This window comes from Suricata suricatta, chromosome 8, assembly GCF_006229205.1.
Source record: "Suricata suricatta isolate VVHF042 chromosome 8, meerkat_22Aug2017_6uvM2_HiC, whole genome shotgun sequence".
Taxonomy (NCBI): domain Eukaryota; kingdom Metazoa; phylum Chordata; class Mammalia; order Carnivora; family Herpestidae; genus Suricata; species Suricata suricatta.
In genome coordinates, this window is record NC_043707.1 from 20,766,111 (window position 1) to 20,790,321 (window position 24,211).

The following is a 24,211-nucleotide window of genomic DNA, read 5'->3' on the forward strand; positions in this document are numbered from 1 at the left end:
GTACTAGGAGCACAGAGAAGACACCAGCATGGATTTGCCCCCAAGAAGGCAGGTCGCTTTTACGCGGAGTCACATGCTGGAATGCTTCGGGCATAGGCAGGGAAGTTCAAAGGACTGAAGCAGATGGATGAAAGGTAATAGGGAAGGGTGGGGATTATGGCAATTGGGAGAGCTTCTTTTGGTTAAGGTGGACGTTTGAATGCCGAGCTAGATCTGGATTTCTTACCCTTGAGTTTTTTTTCCTTTGCCACGGAGACTGTGTCCAAAATGGAAACCCAAGGTAATGCTGAAGGTTCATATCCCACCTCCCACACCCCGAACGTGTACTATGCAAGATATGGTAAGTATTGCTTTTATTTTTAAATTTTTTTAATGTTTATTTTTGAGAGAGTGTGAGCAGGGAAGGGACAGAGAGACGGAGACAGAGAATCCAAAGCAGGCTCTGCGTTATAAGCGCAAAGCCCAATGTGGGGCTCAAACTCACGAACCATGAGATCATGCCCAAGCTTAAGTCGAACACTAAACCGACTGAGCCACACAGGTATCCTTGAAGATTTTATTTTTAAGTCATCTCTACACCCAACATGGAGCTCAAACTTAACAACTCTGAGATTACGAGTCCCATGCTTTACCGATTAAGCCAGCCACGCACACCTCCTCTTCTTTATTTTTTTATTTTAAAAAATTTATTCTTTTAATAATTTTTATGTTTATTCATTTTTTTAAGAGACAGAGCACAAGCAGGGGAGGGGCAGAGAGAGGGACACACAGAATCCGAAGCAGGCTCCAGGTTCTGAGCTGTCAGCACAGAGCCCAACATAGGGCTTGAACTCAGGAACTGTGAGATCATGACCTGAGCTGAAGTTGGCCACTTAAACCAACCAAACCACCCAGGTGCCCCTAAAAAAATTTTTTTAGCTATTTATTTTTTGAGAGAGACAGAGTATGAGCTGGGTGGGGCAGAGAGAGAGGGAGATACAGAATCCGAAGCAGGCTCCAGGCTCTGAGCTGTCAGCACAAAGCCAGACATGGAGCTTGAACTAATGAACCATGAGATCATGACCTGAGCCAAAGTCAGATGTTCAACCAACTGAGCCACCCAGGTGCCCCTTCTTCTTCTTTTTAAAATAGATACCTGAGCTTAAAAGCAACACAGAATCTTCCTGGTACTAGAAATAAAGAAGGAAATCGAAGCCACAATGCTGAGTGGTGGCTGAAGTCAAGCAGTCCACAGGGACACTGAGATCCCTAGGATTGGGGTTTTCATACCCACATGGGGACAGAGGTCAAGCTGAAGCCCCAGAAATGGCTGAGAACTGAAACTGAGTGTCTTGCCCAAAACTAGGAGCTAAGAAAGGGCTGGCTCTTCTGGGCACAGAAGACAGAAAAAAAATCCCTCCACAGGCCCTGGGACGCAATGTGGAAGCAAGCCACCCAAACACAGTGGATGGAAAAAGTCACTGCAGGAAATCAAAAGCCCAAGGTTCGGGGCCCCTGGATGGCTCAGTCAGTTAAGCATCCGACTTCAGCTCGTGGGCTCCAGCCCCGAGTCGGGCTCTGTGCTGCCAGTCCAGAGCCTGGAGCCTGTCTTCGGATTCTGTGTCTCCCTCTTTCTCTGACCCTCCCCTGCTCACTGTCTCTCTCACAAAAATAAAAACAAAACATTTAAAAAAAATTTTAAAGAAAAGAAAAGAATCCCAACGTTCACCAAAGTATGGGCTTGGCGTCTGACCTAACCTCAAGGGGCCAACACCTGCTCTGAGAGACTCATGAATAAAATGGCCAGAAACTTGAGTAGCCTGTAAGACTGTGGCCGAAGCCAAAGCAAGCCGGCCCCCAGACAGTGGGGCCCAGGAAACTCAGGGACTCCTGCAGGCAGGAGAAGCATGAAGAAGTCAAAGAAACCTTCCATGGTGACATCCCCAAGGGGAAATTCAACCCATTATACAGATAATGGTAAGCACACCATGCCCCCTCCCTAAGGCTATTATACAGTCAGGGAAACTGAGGGTCACTGAACTTAAGTAAGTTACCTAAGGTCAGTTGGCAAAAAGTATTCCATTTCTCCATGACTCAGGCTTCTTAGCTGTAAAATGAGAATACGTTTAGCGTCCCTCCCTCAATGGATTGTTGTAAAGATAAAATGAGACAGGACCCATAAAGCACTTACTAGCAATGCTTGGCACGGAGTGGGTTAACACACAGAAAGTAAGTTGTAAAGGTTCAGAGATGAAGAAGGAAGACAGTCTCTAAAAAACAGGCCACTGCCAAGAAACAACTGGTACGTTAAGAAAAGTTCTGGCAATAAATTGTTAAGTACTGAAAAGTCTAGTCAGTCTTACATAGCACATTGAACCTTCTGGAGCAGGAGGTGGACTGGGTTTCAGAAAAGCACTGAGGCGGGGCGCTGGGTGGCTCAGTTGGATAAGCATCCGACTTCAGTTCAGATCATGACTTGGAGTTTGTGGGCTTGCTCGGAGCCTAGAGCCTGCTTCGGATTCTGTGTGTGTGTGTGTGTGTGTGTGTGTGTGTCCCTCTCCCGCTCATACTCTGTCTCTCTCTCTCTCTCAAAAATAAATAAACGTTAAAAATTAAAAATAAAAAGGTACTGGCACTGGGGAGCTGGAAGGCAGAAAAACCAGACCGACCAACCACGGATTCCCGCCTTTGCCTGAGACAAGAATCTGGGCCTGGTGGGGTTTGCTACGTTTTGGTTTCAGGACCTGGAGACTGTTCGCCCTCAAAGTCTTCGTGTTCATGCTTCATATCAGAAGCAAGCAATCTGTCAGAGAGTGGGCACAATGGCTGGAACGGCAGCCAGATTTCCGAGTCACACCCAGCCCTGCGAAGTGCGGGTAATGTGACCTCTGACAGGTTACTTGGCCTCTGACGTTTTCCGACGGACAAAATTGCAACCAGGAAGGAAGAGTATCAAGACAGTACAGGCTCTGGAATGAGACCGTTGGGAGTTCAAGTCCTGACCCCAGCAAGGCAAGCCTCAGGCATGTTATTTATAGCTTCTCTGCCTCAGCCTCCTCATCTATGAAATACGGTTGTTTATGAAGAGAAAATGAGCTAATCTACATAAACACATATATATTATATATACATAGAATACTTTGATAAAGTCCTAGCACCTAGGTGCTCAATAACCTTGTGAGGTTATGTAAAGATTAAATGAGGGGTGCCTGGGTGGCTCAGTGGGTTAAGCGTCCGGCTTGATTTCGGCTCAGGTCCTGATCTCATGTCTGGCATGGGGCTCTGTGCTCAAAGCACAGAGCCTGTTTCGGAAGCCTGTCTCCCTCTCTCTGCCCTTCCCCCACTCGTGGACCCACGTATGCGCGCATGCTCTCTCTCTCAAAAATAAATGTTAGGGGCGCCTGGGTGGCTCAGTCGGTTAAGCGTCCGGCTTTGTTTCAGGTCATGATCTCACGGTTGGTGGGTTTAAGCCCCGCGTCAGGCTCTGTGCTGACAGCCAGCTCAGAGCCTGGAGCCTTCTTCGGATTCTGTACCTCCCTCTCTCTCTCTGATCCTCCCTGCTCACGCTGTCTCTGTCTCTCAAAAATAAAAAACATTAAAAAAGTTTTTTAATGTTAAATTTTTTTTAAAAAAAGATTAACTGGTGTTGGAACATAGGAGCTGCTCAGTAAATTTTTTTTTCTAATGTTTATTTATTTTTGAGAGAGAGAGTGTGGTCAGGGGAGGGTCAGAGAGAGAGGGAGACAGGATCTGAAGCAGGCTCCAACTGTCGGCATAGAGCCCAATGCAGGCGAACCCACGAACCCTGAGATCATGACCTGACCCGAAGCTGACGCTTAACCAGCTGAGCCACCCGGGCGCCCCAGGAGATGCTCAGTCCATATCAGTGATGACTGCCAACTCCTGGATGGCTACCTCTGCACTAGGCACCCCCCGCTGCTGAATGAATGGTGGCTGAACAACTGAATGATGAGAGTGGCAGGCCAAGTGAGGGCATCAGACGCAGGCCAAGCCACCGGAGGGAGGAGGCCCTGTCGTCCCCAGGATGCAGCTGTCTGCTGGATTCGAGAGGGGATAGGAGTACACACGTCCTCACCTCCCGCCCTCCACCTCTTCTATACAACCATACAAGGCATTTACGTCATAGGATTGGAAGAATTCACTGAGTTTATTTGGAGTAAGCAAAGGGAGTCAAAGTTTCATTGGTACACACACACACGCACACGCACACATGCACACAGATATACACATCCAAGCAACGCTGCTCCAGAGGTTGACACTGTGTGCTTGGGGTCCCAGATTTCAGAATCCGGTATGGATCTCGGGGGCCTAAGGAGGCCCAGGCTACGTAGAAGAAACGGTGATGAGGAAGGAGGTCTCAGGAGCCCTTCCCCTGGACACCAGGCCTTGGGAACCCTTTCCCCTCTCCCTCCTTGAGAACCATGTCTACTCCCACTCATCTCCCTCTTTCTCCCACTTCCGCTTCCATAGAGGGCATTTGCCAGCTCACCTGCAAGGAATCACCTAGTGCTCCAGGCGCCCAGGTGGCCCCCTCCTCCCCATGCTGGTTCTGACCCATTGGGATTATCCATGTTCTCATAAGAATCTGCATCTGATTAAGACCGGGAGCAGTAAGTAGAGGCAGAGTAGGCTGGAAAGGGGGAAGCCTCAGAGGACAGCAGGGGACAGCCACAGAAGCACCCACCTTCCTCATGATTGGCACCCGGCTGGGCCCGAAGGGAGTGGAGCTGGGGAGCTGCATACAGGATCCCTCTCATATCCTCATAGGACTGGGACCCTGTGCAGCAGGAGAGTTGGGAGGCCTGGCGCCATGCTGGGGGTTTGGGGAAGGGAAGTGTGGCCTAACATACAGAGGGAATCTGAGGGGCAGAGGTAGGTGGGAGGCCTGATCGGTGGGTACTGGAATGGAGCGATTACGTTCAGCAACACGTTCGGGGCCCTTGTCAAGTATAGCTTTTGGTCAGGTGTGGATTCGAGTATCATCAATGTCAAGAACCGAACTGGTGGGGCGCCTGGGTGGCTCAGTCAATTAACGTCCGGCTTCGGCTCAGGTCATCATCTCACGGTTCATGGGTGCCAGCCCCGCATCGGGCTCTGTGCTGACAGCTCAGAGCCTGGAGCCTGCTTCCGATTCTGTGTCTCCCTTTCTCTCTGACCCTCCCCTGCTCACGCTGTCTCTCTCTGTCTCTCAAAAATAAATGAAAAACATAAAAAAAAAAACTGGAAGAAGTCAACGTCGAGAGTCGCAGTCGAAAGGAGGTTGTACAGACAATTGGGGTCAGAGCTGCGGTTTGCACTGGGGCTGCAGTGAGGTGGAGGTAAAAACGCAGACTGGAATCGGATTGGGATCAGAACTGACAGTCACAGTTGGGGATGGGGTAAATACTGGATTGGGGTGGAGGTTAATGTTAGGAGTTCATCTAAGGCCAGAATTAGGGCTGGGATCACAGTCAAGGTCAATGTGGAGCGTGGAGTCAGCGCTGAGGCCAGGTCAGTCCAATCTGGGCAAGGCAGGAGGGTCCCTAGCGTTTCTCACCGAGAGAGGTTGCCTCCCTGCTGGGATCCCAGGCGGACCCATGGGGGCTCAGGAAGTCTAGAGAAGGAAGAGGGAAGTTATTCCTCCTGGCCTCCAGGTCACACACACCCCCACCCACACACCCCCCCACATTAACCTGCCCATCCTCCCACATACTTGCTGTCCTGGAGACTGGCTGGGCCAGTTCTTCATCCTCATTCTCATAAGACTCAGCTGCTGCAGGACAACAAGAGAACTCCAGGGACCATTCCTGGCCTGTAGGGGCTCCACAGACCTCTGGGTCCTCCCAAGGCGCTGAGGCCCCACAAGGACCCCAAATTACCGCTGGAGAAGGAGTCTTCATCCCCGGGACCCAAGGCGTCGTCCTCAGGGTTCTCATAGCCGCTGCCATCTGGTGGAGAAGGAAAGGGGTCCAGCCAGGGCCCACACACCCCGCTGAGAAGGTGGGGCAGCCGCCGGGGAGCGCAGTCTTACCCTGGGACAGTTGGTCCTGCCCGAGGTTGGAGTCATTCTCGTAGAACTCGGAGCCCTCTTCACTGTCTGGCTCCTCATACGCTTCCCCTTCCTCTTCTTCTAGGCCTGGGGTTTGGGGATACAAGTGGGAACCGAGTCACAGCCCCCCTCCTCCAGGCCCCAGTCTACTATTCCAGCCACAGACCGCTCCAACACCCTCCACGTGAGGACCCCTGCCCGGCCCACCCCGCCCCCATCACCTGCTGGGGGCGGGCTCCGGGACCCCGCGGCTCTGGCCTCCTGGACGTCGCTGCGCTGGTTTCCGTAAGACTGGACGGCGGCCCCCAGCTCTGCAGCCCACCTCAGGCCGCGTCCTGGAGGGAGGAACGTTGTAACGGGGCGGGAGAAAAGGGACGGGGACGGTCAATGCTAAGAGTCTGCGAGGCTGGGCAAAGGAGAGGAATCTGCAGATGCAGCGGGGCACTGGTAGCTGTGCCACTTGGGGGCGTGGCCTCCACCTCCCGGGAGGTGCGGCTTTCGGAACCGGACCTTGCGGCCCGCGTCCTGGGGGCGGGGCTATTGGCCCTGGCGCTGGGGTCGGGGCTCGAATCCGGGCGGGGCTCCGCGCCCTGGGCAGGGCTTTCTCCTGAAGGCGGAGCTCCGAGCTGGGGAAGGCGGGGCGCTCAGGAGAATGGTGTGGCCGGGAAAATGGGTGCGGAGTCAGAGAGCCTGCGGTGCCTCCTACCCGTGCCAGAGGTGGGCGTGGAAACCGAGAGCACGTTCCCGTACTGGTTCTGGGCCCCGCTTCCCGGGGGAGGCGTCACTTTGAAGAACCTGGCGAAGGAAGAGGAGTTGCCCCGTGAGGCCAAGTCCTCAGAGGATAGGATGTAGTCACTTGTATTTAGCTCCTGTGTTCTGGCACAGCCTATGAGGGGTTTGGGATCACTTTAAGGAGGTCTTCACAGCGGGAGTAGTTTTGGAGCTGGGCTTCAAGCTTGGGCAGTATTTCAACGGTAGAGAAGGAAAAAGACATCCTGAGCAGAGGAAACAGTAAGCGCAAAGCCTAAAGCAAAAGTGCAGGAATGGGAGACCGCATCATTACCTTCTGGTGGGATCAGTCATTCGCTTTCTTTTCCTTCTGAGGATCAGGGCTGGTGGGAGTTAAGAGGAGTGATCAGAGGAGGCAGGGTGAAGATTTGCGGGGCACTGGGGAGGCCACTTGGGTCCATGGGATTCAAAGTCCAAGGGGCCCGGTAACTTTGGAGGGCGGTTAGAGGAATCGGGGACAGAATTGGAAGCCTGTAGGGGAGGCATGCGAGGGGAGAAAGGTGGTTGGTTGTCAGACTGGCCAGTGTGGGCTGTTGCTGAGGAAGATGGGGTGGGGTGGGCAGATGGGCGGGGGGACATGACTCACCTCTTCGAAAATGAAGAAAGGTCACCAGGGAACCCAGGCAGATGATCAGATAAAGTAATGGCACAACGGGGACTTTCCAGCCACCAGCCTCCAGCAGCCAGTACCTTACTGATAGGGAAAAGCAGGTATGAGATGAGGGCCCCAGGCTGGCGTCTTGCTTCCCAGGCTCAGGCCCTCAAAGGGCCATACGTTTTGGGAACATGGGCGAGACACAGGTCTTCAAAATCACAAGCTACAAGGAGAGCTCTTCCCACTCCCTCTGAGGCCACAGACTGTGCCTTAGAGCCTGACGTGGAGCCTGGGACAGTATCTATTGAACAAAGCATGACTACAGTCAGACTCTATGTTAGGATTAAGCAGGGACACGAAGATCAGCTTCCTGCTATAGTTAAGGACGGTCTTTTTCAAAGTGAAGGACAGAGGTTCATAGGGTTAGAGGTGGGGAAGCTGCAATGTGCTGGGTGTGAAAGTTGAGGGTGAGTTTGAGAACTGTGGTTGGGAGACCACAGGAGGGAGACAGAATGGGCAGAGCACTGTGACGAGGGTGGACGGATGGGTGAGGAAAAGGAAGTGACCAGGTTTCTGGCTTTGGCTTCTGGGCAGGTGGTAGTGTCCATCACTTACATAGGGACACCTAAAATACTGCACTCTGGGAAGATGTGGAGTTTGGATTTTTTTGTTATCTTGAGCCTGCAGTGTCTACGGGCTATCAAATGGCAGTTCCAGGAAATGGCTGGGTGTGAAGTGTATGGAGCCTGGAATCGAGTCACTGAGGGATGGTGGCCCAAGGAGCCAAGGCAGTAGAGGAGGGCAAGCAGGAAGAATGTGTAGGCGAGGACAAGAGGGTGCTGATGGTGTAAGAGGCCTCAGAGCTCCAACAGTGAAGACTGGGGAAGAAGGAAGACCCTGTCCAAGCTGCTGGGAAGGAGCAGCTGATGGGAAGAGAGGACCCAGAAAAGTCATGATTTGGAAACAAGGTTGGAATCAAGTGGCAACTGGGGTTTGGGATGAGTCTGGTACTAGCTCTTGGGTCAGGGCACCAGGGTTAGCTGGCTTCTGGTTCTTTCCAGTAGCCCCACACAGACGCCCCACAACTGGGAGAAACCCTACCTGACTGAGCAGTGACCTTCAGCCGCATCTCGATGGTCATGTTGCCACGGTAACAATAATAGGTGCCAGCATCTTGAGCCGTGGCCTGGGGCAGCAACAGAACAGCCCCTCCCCTGAAGGTGTCCAGGACCCCCATCTCTCTGACTGGGGCATCCTCCCTCAGGTTTAAGCTCAGCAATGAGATGTTATGCTTCTTGGGGCGCACGTGGGTCCAGGAGATGGGACCTCTGGCCACGGAGGCAGGGGGCACCTCACAGGGCAGCCAGAATGCAGAGCCAGGGGCCACGGTGAGGTCTGGGGCAGGGAGAGCCAAGGCTAGGAAAGTGTCATCCTTGGGATCTCCTTCCTCCCTGCAAACCCTCCGGTTCCCAATCACCATCCCCCCATCCCTGGAACCCCCAATTCCAGGCATCTCCCCAGCACCTTACCTTGATTGAGGCTCTGGTTCAGACTGCCCCTAGGTGAGGCACATTCAGGGTCTGTCTCCCAGATCTCAGGGTGGTCTTTGGCCCACACGTACAGATGGGAGCTTGTGGGGTAACCAGAATAGGGCTTGGGGCCCCCTGAGGACCTGTTCCCCAGGCCACAGCCTGGGTCATTTAGGTACGAAGCATTCCAGCGAAACAGCTCCCCTGGGAAAAGACCCAGAAACAGATACAGACACATCCAGGGAGAGGAGGAGAGACCCAGAGACCCAGAAAGACAGAGACGGAGAGGGACAAAGACCCAGAGAGAAACAGGGAGAGAAATGGAACTCAGAGAGAGACGAGAGCGAAAGAGATCTGGAACAGCTCAGTGCTGAAGTCACGGAGCCACAGGAGTTTTAGGAGTCACCTCAGACTCACAGCCTGCCTGTCCCTCAGACCCTCCAACCCCTCCCTGCAAATCTGTCTTAGCTGCCGACGGTCTTCCATGCGTAGCAGGCCTCCCTCTTCACACCCACCCCTCCCTGCCCTCGCCCAGACCTCACCGCTGCCCTCCACGCTGACTGTCCAGCCAGACTGCCATGACTGGTCAGAAGGGGGCCCCAACTGGCACACGTAGAAGCCCCCCATCTGGTCAGAGACATTGAAGACGAGGAGCTGGATGCCCAGGGTCCCCTTCTGGATGCCCAGGCCGTGTGGACCTTGGCCCAGGTCTAACTCAGCCCCCTGCAACCAGGCCTGCTTCTCAAGGGGACCGTCTGTGGGACCTTTGAGGCATGGAAGTTCGGCTTTGCTTCCCTCTGAGGAGAGAGAAAGAGAGAGAGAGAGAGAGAGAGAGAGAGAGAGAGAGAGAGAAAGGAACTCTTAGCCCCCTTCATTCCTCACCATGGATGATAACCTAGCGGCCCCATGAACCGGAACTGGATGAGCTCAGAGTTCTTCCACCCTCTCCCTGAGTTTAACAAATAATAAAATGAAGGCCCAGAGGAGGTAAGTTACTCGGCCAAGGGCACCCAGCCAGACCCAAGTTTCCAGCTCCAACTCCTTTCATCTGTACCCTTTGGACATACCTTTAGCCTCCAACACCAGCATTTTCTGGGGCCTGACTCCCTCAGGGGTTAGGAAGAGGAGGAAGAAGAGGAGAGGAGGTGGCATGGCGGCCAGACTCCCCGGGGCACCCAGCCTGGCCGCGCGGAGGATGCTGGGGCAGGCGGGGGCCTGGGGGGCACTGAACCATGAGTGTCTGTGGGGGCGGGCGGGCAGGCAGGCAGTCCCCCCCTCCCCCGGGGAGGAAGAGGGTGGTCACGCCTCCCTTCTCTATGCACCCCTCCAGACCCACAAGACGTGTTTCTTTCCTGACACACTTTTATTTTCATCCCAACACTTCACACCATGTGAAATGAACTTATCCATGTGTCACTTTCTGTTCCTCCGACTAGAGTATAAGCCCGCAAGGCAGAGATGAGGTCCTGCTCACTCCTGAATGCACAGTGCCCTGGGACGGTCTTGGCACATCGCAGACACCCAATAACTATTTACTGAATTGAGTGGCTCCAGTTTTGGGGGTTCCCTCCTCCCCCTCCCTCCTTCAACCTCAGACTCTAAACCCATTTCTCATCACACACATACCCCATTCATTCGTTCAACCAACATGTCTTCGGCCTTCTTCCCACTCTGCACAACCGGCCCATCACGCGTACTTTGGGATCCGGCAGACTTGACTTTGAACTCTCCACGTCTACCACTTGGCTAAATTTCTTCATTTGTCTAAGCTTTAGTTTCTTTCTCTGAAAGAACTAAGGACAATAATAGTACTATGAAAATCTTGTTTGTGAGGATTAAACAGGACATTTTACGGGCAGCATTTTCAGCCCAGCGCCCAGCACATAGTAGGCCCTCAGTTAATGAGAGACAGTGTCAACCAGTGGCCAAGAGCACATGCCAGGTTCCTGCTACAGCTCCCGCACCACAGTCCTGAGAAATGACTGGGGATCAGGGCCCCTTTTTCTTCCTGTTCTTCCCCAGGATGCCCCTGCCTGCTTCAGTTATGGAAGGAACCCATTTAGAAATGGGGAGATTGAGGCCCCCAAAGGCCAGGGTGTTGCCTGAGATCACACAATGAGCTGGGGGCCATATAAGAAGCACTAGAAAAAAAAAAAAAGAAGCACTAGAACTCGGGAATCCTGACTCTTAATAAATCTGTTTTTCTCCCCCACCATTTCTCCCCCCACTTTCCTCCTCCTCCAGCTCTCTCTCTCTCTCTCTCTCTCTGCATATGTGGGTGTGACTCCACTTTTACTCTGCAGTCACTCAGGGAAAGGGTCCAGGGACCCAGGAGACTTGCTTTCTCAGTTGCCAGTTCCCAGGCTCGACTCGCTGGGCTGCAGCTTCCTGTTTGCTTCAGGCGAACCCCCGGGGACCCTCCAGCTAGCAGGGCCCCACTTCCCTTTGGTCGGGTTGGGGTGGCTAGGAGGGGGAAGAGTGGGGCATTGGGGAATGCAGAGGGTGGGGTGGCAGGGCTCCATTTGCCTTTAATTTATTTTATTTTTTTTAATGTTTTTGTTTATTTTTGATACAGAGAGAGACTGAGCATGAGAGGGGGAGGGGCAGAGAGAGAGAAGGAGACACAGAACAGGAAGCAGGCTCCAGGCTCTGAGCTAGCTGTCAGCACAGAGCCTGACGCGGGGCTCGAACCCACGAACATGAGATCTGACCTGAGCCGAAGTCGGAGGCTTAACCGACTGAGCCACTCAGGCGCCCCTCCATTTGCCTTTCATTCAACAAAATCTCCCCAATCTCCTTCTGCCTCACCTGCACTTTCCTGCTTAGAACACTAAGCAGGCGGGGTGCCTGGTGGCTTAGTTGGGTAAGCGTCTGACCCTGGATTTCAGCACAGGTCGTGATCTCACAGTTCATGGGTTCGAGGCCCGCATCTGGCTCTGTGCTGGCAGTGCAGGTGAGGCTGCTCCTACCTCCATTTCCCATCTCAACCCTCTACTACTCTGTCACTCACTCCAAACAAAGACTTTACCCTTGCCTCTCTCCTTCCTGATCCCTCCTCAGCTTTTTGCTTCTCTGGCTCCTCCGTATCCCTCAGGCCTCAGATCAAATGTTATTTCCTCCATGAGGCCTTCCCTGACCCTCCAGGGGCTTTGGATGTCACACCCCGGTTTGATTCTTTCCCAGCATTTGCCCGATTCCCAAATAGGCTTGCTTATTTGTTAATCTCTTAACCACTTCCTGCCCCAGAATGTTCATTCTTCAACAACAGGGATCTTTACTGGCTTGTTCCCTGGCATCTAGTAGGTGCTCACTAAGTATTTGTTGCATAAAATGTGGAAATTAATGAGGGGAAACCAGGCCAGAAGGGGGAGCTCTCATGCCATACTGTTCTACCTCAATTGTAGGAAGCTTTGTCCATTACAGGCCCAACAGAAGAACTCTCCAGAGGAAGATGTACATTACATCTCCTACAAGAAATCAACTGCCCTGCAGCTCAGCCAACTAGAAACCATTATCATCCTGAATTCTTGCTTTTCTCCAATGAATTTTCATTCAAAACAACCCCTCCCAACTTCTTTTTAAAACAAAAAGAATTTTTGAGAGAGAAGGAGAGAGAGACAACCCACGGGAGGGTCAGAGAGAGAGGGAGACAAAGAATCCAAAGGCAGGCTCCAGGCTCTGAGCTAGCTGTCAGCACAGAGCCTGATGCGGGGCTCAAACCCATGAACCATGAGTGAGATCATGACCTGAGCTGAAGTCAGATGCTTAACCAACTGAGCCACCTAGGTGCCCCTAAATTTTTTTTTAACATTTATTAATTTTTTGAGACAAAGCGTGAGTGGGGTAGGGGCAAAGAGAGAGGAAGTCACAGATTCTGAAACAGGCTCCAGGGTCTGAGCTGTCAGCGCAGAGCCTGATGTGGGGTTCTCATGAACCTCGAGATCCTGACCTGGGCCAAAGCCCCACCCTTAACCACCTGGGCGCCCCAGGCACCCCAACCCTTCCCAACTTCTTGTTCTCCATAAAATAACAATCCTCTCCTGTATGTGTTGGCTAGCCTATAGTTTTTGCTGTCTCTCGCTTATCCTGAATCACAGTTCTCTGCTATTCCCAAGTAAACCTGTTTTTCCTGGCAAAAAACGTCAACAAAAGGAAATTAGGAAGAGTAAAAGAAAACTTTCTCTTCCCTTCTCTCTCATGCATTCAGTCCCAGGGCTAGTCCATTTTTCATCCTAAGTATTTCTAGAATCAACTTCCTCCTCTTTGGGGGCTCTTCCCTTCCCAAACAGAACCACTTCAATAACCTCTTTTGTGGTCTGTCTTCTATCTCTCTTTTGCTCTTTAGTTAAACTCTACACAGAAAGAACTTCCTTGGTATCAGTCATGTGCTTCTCCTGCTCACTAGCCTTCAAAGGCTCCCAGGGCCTCAGGATAAAATCCAAGCCTGACAGTTGACTGGAACCTTCTGTAAAGTCCCTATTTTACTTCCTTCCCAAGAAACTCCGCCACACACACAGGGAATCTGAGGGCAGTAAACTCCTGGGAATTTATAAGCAGGAGTTAACCTGGCCAGATTTTTTTTAATACTCTTTTTTTTTTAAGTTTATTCAGTTTTGAGAGAGAGAGAACATGTAGGAGAAGCAGAGAGAGAAGGAGAAAGAGATAATCCCAACACGAGCTCAGCACAGAGCCCAAAGTGAAGCTCGAACACATGAACCATGAGATCATGACCTGAGCTGAAACCAAGAGTTGGACCCTTAACCGACTGAGTCTCTGAGGTGCCCCCAGATTTTTTTTGTAATCTCGACATCTAACTCGGAGCTCAAACTCATGACCCTAAAATCAAGAGTCTCACGCTTCTCCGACTGAGCCAGCCAGGAGCCCCTAACCTGGCCAGATTTGCATTTTCTAAAACTTCCCCTGGCTGCAGTGTGGAAGGGAGATTAGAGGAAAGCCAGAGATCAGTAAGAAAAATGTTCATTTATTCACCAAATGTTTACCATGTGTTTTTTGTTTTGTTCTGTAAATCAGGCACTGTGCTAGGTGCTGGGGAAACAGCAGAAACAAGACAAGGTTCCCAACCTCATGGAGCTTTGATTCAAGTTTTGGGGACCTGGAAGGGTAAAGAGGGACAGGTAATAAACAAGTCAATCAATAAACAATTTCAGATGGCGAGAAGTCATCTATTGGCAGACAGGTGATAGAGGTAGCTCCTTGAGATAGGATGGTCAGGGAAGGTTTCACTGAGGAGGTGTCTTCGGAGGTGGGGAAAAGGTTGGTGTGTTCAAATAAGATTATGTTTAGTTTCATTAGAAACTGTCATACTCTTGGGGCACCTGGGTGGTTCAGTTGGTTGAGTGTCTCACTCAATTTCGGCTCAGGTCATGATCTCAAGGTTCATGGGATTGAGCTGCACATCTGGCTCTGTGCTGAGTGTGAAGCCTGCTTGGGATTCTCTCTCCTTCTCTCCCTCTGTCCCTCCCCAACTCTCTCTCTCCCAAAATAAATAAACTTTAAAAAACTATCACACTTTTTTGTTAAAGTTTGTTTGTTTAATCTCTACACCCAACATGGGGCTTGAGCTTGGGACCCCAAGATCAAGAGTCACATGCTCTTCCAACTGAGCCAGTCAGGCACTCGAGAAACTATCATACTCTTTTCCAGAGAGGCTACACCATTTGCATTTCCCATCAGGAATATAAGAGAGCTACAGTTTTTCCATAAACATACCAGCATTTGGTATTATTATGCTTTTTCAAATTTAATAAATTAAGCCATCCTGGTAGGTGTGTAGTGATATATCCTTGCGGTTTTGATTTGCATTTCCCTAATGGCTAATGATGTTGAACAACTTTTCATGCATTTATTTGCCATCACTGACATCAGTGAAATGTCTATTCCTGTCCTTCGCCCATTTTCAAATCAGAATGAACTGGAAGATTTTAAACAGGGATGACATATGATCCGTTTTGCAAAGATCACTTTAACTGCTTTGAGAATGAACTAAAGGAACCAAAAGGCGACACAGGTGAACAGTTAGGAGGCATTGTGGAAGTTCAGGAGAGAGATGGTGGCGATGAAGAAAAAGGGACACCTTCTGGAATATTGTCCTTTGGAGTAGAACTTCCAGGACTTTCAGGCTTCTGGAATGTACTTCACAGAGGGAGAAAGGGGTTTTAAAGAATGGGAATCAAGGCACTGCACTGAAGTTTGAACTGCCTGTCACCGTCTAAGGGAAGATCTCAGGTAGCCGATGGCTAAGGGTGGCTAAGTTCATAGATAATGAGACCCTGATTTAAGGCAGTGGCCCAGGAAGGAGAGGGATTTGCAGGGCACAGGCGGGGAGGGAGGTGGGGGGGATTAGCAGGACGCCCTGACTGGTTGAGTATCCAGGTGGGGGTGGGGACGTGGAAGTCCTGATTTCTCCAACGGACTACAAGGGGACCCCGGCGCCTAGAAAAGTTAACCTGACCCAGCCCTGCCCCGAGGGACGCTCTACCAGGACGGAGGTACAAGCAGGCCCGGCTACAATTTGCTGTAACGTAAGCCAGGCGTCGGCGGCCGGGGGCCAGAGGCCCATCAAGGGGCTGGCAGCAGGACTCGGAAGACACCGCGAAAGCTTCGCCTTCTTTTTGGGCTGAGGCGGGCGGAAGTCTCGGAGGAGTTGTAACGAGCAAAGCTTCCAAGGTCACGCGGAAAAGCCGGAGGGCCTTTGATGAAAGAACTTCGGGGTTTGAAGGACAAGCGCCCTTCTTTAACAGAGCTGCCCAGGAAAGAAGGCGGGGAGGGGCGGGGCTTGGGGCGGCAGCCGAGCTCGGACTCGGAAATCTTCGGCCCAGACTCGGCAATCGGCCCCCAGCTCCGGCCTGGGCCGCGAGCCCAGGGGAGATCCGGAAACAGCCGAGCGGATCCGGAAACAGCCGAGGGGACCCGGAAGTGGTGAGCGCCGTCACTAAGGAGTGCTGGAACCCGCTGTTTGCGTGGAGGCGATGGCGGCAGCTGCGCCGGCGGTCTCGGGCGAGGATGGCCGGCGACGGCAGCCGGGGGCCGGTACGTGAAGGCGCGTCCATGCACGCGAGGGGCGGTGGAACCGGAGGCGGGGCCGAGCTCGGAGCCGGGGGACTAGGGGTGGTGAGGGGAGATTGGAGAAAGGGGCGGGGCCTCGCCGCCGGTAGGGAGGGGGCGGGGCCCGGGACCACCGGAGGAGGGGGCGTGGTCTGGCGGCCAGTGGCCGGTGAAAGGTAGGACCCAGTGAGGGGAGGGGCGGGGCCATTGGAAGGGAGGGGTCTAGTCTGGGAAAAGACGGGGCGGGGTGGGGGAAGGCGGGGCTCCGAGCAGCACATGGCACTACAAGGTGAGAAGGAGGCGGGGGGAGAGGCGGGGCCAGGAGCGGGGCGGGGCCAGGCGAAGGTGTGAGGATCGCGGCCGCTGCCCCAGGTTGCCGGACTTGCTGAGTCTGTAGTCCCAAGCATGGGGAACGCTGGAGTGATGGGGGAAGAAGTTACTCCCTGTCCTTCGCAGCTCTGAACCCCCAGCCCCAGGAGGGGGCGAAGGTTGAGGCCGAGTCAGAGGAGCTTGGCCGGCTTCGGGCTGAGCTGGCAGGCGCCCTGGCGGAAATGGAGACCATGAAGGCTGTGGCGGAGGTGAGCGAGAGCACGAAGGCCGAGGCTGTGGCTGCAGTGCAGCGGCAATGCCAAGAGGAGGTGGCTTCTCTGCAGGCCATCCTGAAAGGTGAGGCAGGGACTCTTCCCAGACTCCCTGGCGACCCCCTAAAAGGAGAATGCGTGACAAGAAAGGGGTCAGGGTGCATAGATAAGCTGTGGAGTAGGCTCGCAGGGCTGTCTAGCACAGGGCAGGCCTAAGGGCCCAGAGGAAGGGGTGCCCCAAAATTTGCATAGAGGTCCTGCTTGCACTTGAAGCAGCTCTGTGAGTTCCACTAAGTTTAGCTCCAAGCCACTGTGTGTCCCCTTGCCTGGTGTCATTTCTTGTCCCTCACTGATGACTGATCAACCCTGAAGATGAGCAACTTTTCAGTTCCTGGAACCAGCCTGGTGTAAGCCTCTTGGCTTCAGGCTCCGCTCTGGGGCCAGTCTCTGCGAGTCTAACCCTCCGATTTCCTTCCTTCCGCAGGCACCCCTACAACTGCACTGTCACGCACATGTTCAGATGTCCCTCCCTCCCTTCCATTCTCTGTACTTGAGATGCAGCAGCTAACAGGGCCCCAGATCCGCCGCCCAGCCTCTGTTTTTATTTCCCCCTTCTCTAGTCTGAGTGCAAGGTCTCCAAAATAGCTTCCAGCCCTGGCTCACCCCTCTGCTTCCGTGGCTCCTGCTGGAGTGAAACTCTTGACAATCCCCCTGGATGGTGTCCCAGCCTTCTCACAGGTCTGATTCTATAGTCTGGCCTTGACATTGGCTTCCAGAGTTAACTTCCTAAACTTCCCCTCTCACCATGTTGTCTCCTTTCCTAACAACCACTGCTGGCTCCAGACTTCTCTGGGGTTGTATTTCCCGCATTTCAGGCATCCACACACTACCCGGGCACTGTGGTTGTCTCCTCATACCACCTGCTCTGTCACCTACTTAGTATTTGTTCTTCAGACAGACCCGTTTTGTAAAGACTTGCATGTATTATTTTAAGTTTACCTGTTAATTTTTTGAAAGAGAGAGCACAAGCAAGGGAAGGGCAGAGAGAGAGAGAGGGAGAGAGAGGATCACAAGCAGTCTCTGCACAGTCAGTGCAGAGCTCAGCACGGAGCTTGAGTTCACAAAACGTGAGTTCATGACCTGAGCAGAAATCAGGAGTCAGAGGCTTAGTCGATTGAGCCACCCAGCCACCATACATATATTTATTTTAAAAGAAACTTCCATGGTATCTGGATGGGGTGCCTGGGTGGCTCAGTTGGTTAAGCGTCCGACTTCAGCTCGGTTAAGCGTCATGATCTCATGCATGGTTTGTGAGTTTGAGCCCCACATCAGGGTCTGTGCTGACAGCTCAGAGCCTGGAGCCTGTTTTGGATTGTGTGTCCTCTTCTCTCTCTGCCCCTACCCTGCTCATACTCTATTTCTCTCTTTCTCAAAGAATAAACGTTAAAAAATTTTAAAATAATAATAAAAGAAATTTCCATGGTACCTGGTTGGCTCAGTTGGTAGAACATGTGACTCTTTTTTTTTTTTTTGAAGTTTATTTATTTATTTTGGGAGACAGAGAGAGTGACTTGGGGAGGGGCAGAGAGGGAAAGAGACAGAGAATCCCAAGCAGACTCTGTGCTGTCAACACAGAGCCCAACACAGGGCCCAATCCAATCCCAGGAACTGTGAGATCGTGGCCTGAGCCGATACCAAGAGTCTGACAGTTAGCCACCTGTGTCACCCAGGTGCCCTAGAACATGTGACTCTTGATCTCAGGGTTGTGAGTTTGAGCCCCATGTTGGGTATACAGATTTAAAAATAAACAAACTAAAAAAAAAAGTAAAAAATGAAAGAGGGGTGCCTGGGTGGCTCAGTTGGTTAAGCATCCGACTTTGGCTCAGGTCATGATCTCACGGTTTGTGAATTTGAGTCCCGTGTTTGGCTTTGTGCTGACAGCTCAGAGCTGGAGCCTGCTTCGGATTGTGTCTCCCTCTCCCGCTCTGCTCCTCCCCCACCCGTGCTCTGTCTGTCTGTCTGTCTCTCTCTCTCTCTCTCAAATATAAATAAACCTTTAAAAATAAATAAATAGTAAAAGAAACTTCCTGTCTGTATAAGAGAAACAAAGTGTGTCCTAAATAGAAGAATACAGGTTTCCTCCGCTATGCAAAAGTAGAGCATTCCCAGGAAAATTTTCTAAGCCAAAATAGCATGTAAAGAGACGATTACCGTTAATTTTCATGGAAATTTGTTCCCAGACCCAAAAAATAACCCCTCTTAGGCCTTTCTGATACTGCAGGAGCCATTTGGCTAACGAATGCACAAAATCATTGGAGATAAAAGTACAGATGATCGCCAACACAGTTCAGAGCTCTGATGCTGAGAGGCTGAGTGTAGTGCCCTGGGGAGGAGCCTGGTGGGGTCACTGTCGCTGCCTCCGTAAGGGATCTTTGTAAAAAAAAACACAACGCAGTTTTCGCTTTTTTCTTTTTTTTTAAATTTTTTATAAAAGTGAAAATCTTCTTTGATTTCTCCCAGTAAAAACAGGTACTAATATGTAGGATTATTGTAAAAGCAAAGTGGTGTAATGTGAACTTTTGAAAAACTTACTATGAACCAGGCTGCGAATTAAATACCTTTCTTTTTTTTAAGTTTTTTTTTTTTTGGTTGGGGAGGGGCAGAGAGAGAGAGGGAGAGAGAGAATCCCAAGCAGTCTCCATGCTGTCAGCGCAGAGTCTGATGTGGGGCTTGAACTCAAAAACTGTGAGATCGTGACTTGAACTGAAGTCGGATGCTGAACTGACAGAGCCACCCAGGTGCCCCTCTGAGTTAAATATGAAGATGAGTATTTCATCTTCATAACAAACTCTATGAGGTAGGAATTGGTATCTGTTTCCATTTTGTAGGGGAAGCTCTGAGCCCCAGAGAGGTTAAGTAACTTGCCCAAGGTCGTACAGCTAGAAAGCAGAAGGTGGCCCCCAGGCAGTCTGGAAAGAGAACGCTTTACGTCTAATGTTAGTACAAGTTAAAATACGTAAGTATGCAAATAAACAGTTGCGGGGCACCTGGCTGGCTCGTTAGTAGGGCACGTGACTCTTGGTCTCAGGGTTGTAAGTTTGAGCCCCAGGTTGGGTGTAGAGATTACTTAAAAGTAAAAAAAAGAATCCTTGGGGCTCCTGGGTGTCGGTTGAGCATCCAACTCTTGATTTTGGCTCACATCATAATCCCAGAGCTTGAGCACAGAGCCTGCTTAAGATACTCTCTCAAATAAAAAAAAAAAGATTTTTAAAAAATCTTTTTTAAAAATGTTAAAAAAAAAACAAAAAGTGGCCCATTTCTCCCAGCATCACCTCCACTTCCCACTGACCTGTAAGATACATCCAAACTTCTTGGCGTGGCATGCACAGTCTTAAGAACCATTCCCTGCCCCTCTACCCCTCCTCTTTCCAGCACCTCTGTGCGGGGGGGCTTCCCTCCAGCTCTTGCGCATGCCCACCGTGTCCCCGATACACATCTACTTTCCTGCCTCTGAGCCTCTGCTGGTACTGGTGCTGGGACTTAGTGTGTCCTTCTTTCTGCCCCCTGCTGGTGTCCTCTCGCGGCCGGGCAGGCCGAGTGAAGAGGTCACCGCTCTAGGGTCCACAGGCCCAGGAATGAGCCTCGTGGGGATGTTCTGCTGCCTGGTCACTGTTTCCGCAGCTGCCTTCCCCATCGGAATTTGAACTTCCGGTGTCCGGGCTCTTAACTGATCATTTCTCTGGTTCCAGAGCAAAAATGTTCTACTACCATTAGAAGTTGATTGTTATTCTTGGTACCTATTAATAGGAATAGATATCACGTCTTCAGCATTGATTATGCACCAGAAGGAGGGCTGAACACCTTCCAGGTGTCATCCCATTTGATAACAGCCCAGTGGGGTCAGCGTCCCCGTTTTGCAGCAGAGGATGCTGATGCAGAGGGGGTTGGCCCCGGGGCCATCTGTGCACTGAGCCCACAGTCTCCATCACAGTGGGGCCAGCGCGCCCCCTCCTTACCCACAGGGAGGCCAGCGCACTGACACCCCCTCTCCGCTGCCCTGCCCGCCCCTCCAGACTCCATCAGCAGCTATGAAGCCCAGATCACTTCTCTGAAGCAGGAGCGGCAGCAGCAGCAGCAGGAATGTGAGGAGAAGGAGCGGGAGCTGGGGCGCCTGAAGCAGCTGCTGTCCCGGGCTCACCCCCTGGACTCCTTGGAGAAGCAGATGGAAAAGGTGGGGGTGACCTCCCTGGCCCCAGGATGTGGGGAGGCAGGCAAGGTGACCACGGAGCAAAGGGACTGTTGGGCAGGTCGTTGGGGAGCAGGGCACCCGGGGAGAATGCTGGGTGTGGCATGTACTACTTGGCAGGGTCCTGGCCCCGTCACTTTCTGGAGGGATGGCCAGGTTTGCTGCCTTCCAAGATGAAGGGGGTCGTGTAGGGGAAGATGACGAGTGCCCCAGGACAGCGTTCATACACAAGGCACGATGACCACCACTCACCAGACCTTCAGCTGGGGTGGCCAGAGCCCATTGCACTGGCTGTGAAGGTTCGGGAGGATCCCAGAGCCGAAAAACAGACCACAAAGAAATTGCTAGCAACATGGGCATGATAGGAGCAAAAGACATACTAGTTAGGATGAAATCTGAAAACCCAAATCAGCAGCGGCTTAAATAAGATAGAAATTTATTTGTCTTAAAGTCCACAGGTAGACATTCCAGGACTGATGTCAGGTCAACAAGTCACCAGGAACCCAGGTTCCTCTTAGGTTATTGTCTTGCCATAGGTAGTTTATTGCCTCATGGTCCAAGATGACTGCTGGAGTGCCAGCCATCATGTCCACAGCCTGACCATCCAGGAGGAGGAGAAGGAGTAAAGAAAAGCACACCCTCTCCCTTTTAAAGAGTTGCCTAGAAGTTTGCATTTACATCTCCTTTGCTGGAATTTAGTTGAGTGGCCATGCTTGGTTATGGAGAAACGGAGAAATGTAGATGGTGATATAGAATTTAGGGCAGGTGCCCCACTACAAAAGCAAGCTTCTGTGATAAAAGAAACAGCTAGAAATGGATGCAGGGGAAGGAAAGAATGATGAACGAGCGGGTACCAGGAAGTGACGTTGGCTTCTTTCCTACTCTGTGACCTGGGCAAGTTGCGTAACCTCTCAGAGCCTCTGTGTTTTTATCTTTAAAATGGGGATGCACGGCACCTTCTTGGGAGAATTAGAAGGGCTGATGTGCTTGGAGAGAAGACTCAGAACAGACCCAGGGGTCCAGGAGTCGGGAGGGGCCTGCTGCTGCCCAACCCCCTTCCTCCAGGCCCATGAGGACTCGGAGAAGCTTCGGGAGATCGTGCTGCCCATGGAGCAGGAGATTGAGGAGCTGAAGGCGAAACTGCTCAGGGCAGAGGAGCTGATTCAAGAGATCCAGGTGAGGGGGCGTCTGGGGGGTGCTGCGGGATGAGGGGGGCGCCACAGGACCCTGGCCCCCCAGCCTCTTCCCTGCCCCTTCCCCTAGAGACGGCCCCGGCACCCCCCTTCCTTACACGGCTCCACGGAGTTGCTGCCCTTGTCCCGGGACCCGTCGCCCCCGCTGGAGCCTCTCGAGGAGCTGAGTGGAGACGGGGGCGCGGCGGCCGAAGCCTTCGCCCACAACTGTGACGACAGTGCCTCCATCTCTTCCTTCTCCCTCGGCGGCGGGGCCGGCAGCTCGTCCCTGCCCCGCAGCCGCCAGGGCCTGAGCCCCGAGCAGGAAGAGACAGCCTCCCTGGTGTCCACGGGCACCCTGGTCCCCGAGGGCATCTACCTGCCCCCTCCTGGCTACCAGCTCGTCCCGGAAAACCAGTGGGAGCAGCTGCAAACAGAGGTGAGTGGAAGGGGCCAAGCGGCCTGCCCACACGCCTGAATCCGCCTCCCCCTTTCCCCAGGTGCTCCCTGGGCACCCCCTGTGTCCACCCCCGGAGCTAGACCTGGGGCTCAGGCCGCGGAGGTGGGGTGACCGGTGGAGAGATGTCCCCCAAGCCTCCCCATCCCCGAGATGTAGAAGTGAGGCCTGAGGGGCCTGGTGAGGAGGGCAGGCCTCCCCTCAGAAGCTGAGACTGAGGCCGGCCTCTGCGGCAGGGGCGGCAGCTGCAGAAGGACCTGGAGAGCATGAGCCGCGAGCGGGACGAGCTACAGGAGGGTCTGAGGCGGAGCAATGAGGACTGCGCCAAGCAGGTGGGTCCTGCTCTGCCGCAGCCCCGGCAGGGCCCCTGGCGGCAGCGGCGGCATCCTGTCCCCTGGCGCTGACCTCAGCCTTACCTCCTTCCACCCACAGATGCAAGTGCTCCTGGCCCAGGTCCAGAACTCAGAGCAGCTGCTGCGGACCCTGCAGGGCACCGTGAGCCAAGCCCAGGAGCGGGTTCAGCTCCAGATGGTGAGGGCTGGGGGCCAGGCACAAGGCTGGGCCGGGACGGGCACGCGGGAAGGTCAAGACACCTGTCCTGCTCACCCGCCCCCCCTTCCCCTACTCCGCCATCCCCAGCCGCTCAGGCTGCACCCTGGAGTTGGTGTCGGGAGCATGAGAGGTTTCCAGGGCACCATGGTCAGAGCACGGGTTCTGCGTTCACACAGGGTTCACACCACCACGCGCCGGCTCTGTGATCCCGAGCTGATCCCACAAGCTCGGAGCCTCAGCCTTGCCTCCTTGAAATGGAGATGGTGGTGGGGCTCAGCCGGTTAAGCATCCGACTTCGGCTCAGGTCACGATCTCCTGGTTTATGAGTTCAAGCCCTGTGTCGGGCTCTGCTGACAGCTCAGAGCCTGGAACCTGCTTCGGATTCTGTGTCTCCCTCTCTCTCTGCTCCTCCTCTGCTTACACTCTGCCTCTCTCTCTCTCAGAAATAAGTAAAAATTTAAAAAAAAGAAAAAGAAACGGAGATGGTGGGATGCAGCTTGCACAGTCGTGAGGCTTAAAGGCAAGACTTTCGGAACCAGACATTCCCCAAGTCCAGACAGGAAGTGTACATGATTCACGTGGGCCAGGTGTAGACGGAAGGCCTCGGGGGTGGGAGGGTTGGGGGGAAGCCCAGGGGCCCACAAGGGGCGCTGCTGCCCCTCAGCTCTGTGACCAGAGCCACATGGGAATGCAGCCTTGATGCTGCCACGTTTTCTGATTTGTCAAGAGAAGCCCGAAACCTGGGTATTTGTGTGTGGTCTCCTAGTTTTAAAGTTGGCAACTAATTAAAAAAAAATTTTTTTTATTGTTTATTTATTTTAGAGAGAGAGAGAGCAAGCAGGGGAGGGGCAGAGAGAGAGGGAGACACAGAATCTGAAGGAGGTTCCAGGCTTCGAGCTGCCAGCACAGAGCCTGATGCAGGGCTTGAACCCATGAGGCACAAAGCCGAGCCGAAGTCGGACACATAACCACCCAGGCACCCCTAAAGTTGGCAACTAATTTAAGCTTAAAAACAAGGAAAAAGTATGGACCAAATAAAACACTCAAGGTGGCCTGCCACTTGTGACCTCCAAGCCATCAATGAGAGAGTATGGGGGGGGGGTGCACCTGGCTGGCTCAATCGGTTGAGCATCTGACTCCTGATTTCGGCTCAGGTCATGATCTCACAGTTCATGAGTTTGAGGGCCCCCCCCCCCC

General features: G+C 52.7%; 2 protein-coding genes and 1 long non-coding RNA gene across 10 annotated transcripts in view; 1 reads left to right on the forward strand and 2 right to left on the reverse strand.

Annotated features, from left to right (window-relative positions):
• Nucleotides 1-4,128: 4,128 nt before the first annotated feature.
• On the reverse strand, nt 4,129-10,120 carry CD19 (CD19 molecule). 5 transcript variants are annotated; one of them, XM_029947385.1, is made up of 15 exons: nt 10,009-10,120; nt 9,484-9,738; nt 8,942-9,145; nt 8,514-8,807; nt 7,404-7,511; nt 7,092-7,140; nt 6,735-6,823; nt 6,250-6,363; nt 6,011-6,115; nt 5,859-5,927; nt 5,693-5,749; nt 5,537-5,593; nt 4,685-4,777; nt 4,490-4,591; nt 4,129-4,323 (listed from the first exon to the last, which is right to left on the reverse strand). In XM_029947385.1, exons 1-14 carry the CDS (start codon nt 10,091-10,093, stop codon nt 4,500-4,502), a joined length of 1,671 nt encoding a protein of 556 aa, XP_029803245.1. In that variant the 5' UTR covers nt 10,094-10,120; the 3' UTR covers nt 4,129-4,323; nt 4,490-4,499. The 5 variants fall into 5 exon arrangements, with proteins under 5 accessions (XP_029803245.1, XP_029803244.1, XP_029803243.1 ...); XM_029947384.1 differs by having other exon boundaries at nt 5,693-5,752; XM_029947383.1 differs by having other exon boundaries at nt 8,514-8,828.
• Nucleotides 10,121-14,782: 4,662 nt separating this feature from the next.
• On the reverse strand, nt 14,783-15,727 carry LOC115300251. The gene is made up of 2 exons (XR_003912567.1): nt 15,441-15,727; nt 14,783-15,094 (listed from the first exon to the last, which is right to left on the reverse strand). It is a non-coding gene; the product is annotated as an uncharacterized LOC115300251 (long non-coding RNA).
• Nucleotides 15,728-15,853: 126 nt separating this feature from the next.
• RABEP2 (rabaptin, RAB GTPase binding effector protein 2) overlaps nt 15,854-24,211 on the forward strand; it is an 11,355-nt gene continuing 2,997 nt past the window's right edge. For 2 of the 4 annotated variants that reach the window (XM_029949909.1, XM_029949910.1), the window contains exons 1-7: nt 15,861-15,991; nt 16,463-16,672; nt 20,661-20,818; nt 21,899-22,009; nt 22,097-22,444; nt 22,699-22,794; nt 22,895-22,993. In XM_029949909.1, the coding sequence (XP_029805769.1) occupies nt 15,931-15,991; nt 16,463-16,672; nt 20,661-20,818; nt 21,899-22,009; nt 22,097-22,444; nt 22,699-22,794; nt 22,895-22,993 (1,083 nt within the window). In that variant the 5' untranslated portion in view covers nt 15,861-15,930. Of the gene's footprint in view, nt 15,992-16,462; nt 16,673-20,660; nt 20,819-21,898; nt 22,010-22,096; nt 22,445-22,698; nt 22,795-22,894; nt 22,994-24,211 lie in introns of all 4 variants that reach the window. The other 2 variants (XM_029949911.1, XM_029949908.1) reach the window with 2 other exon arrangements.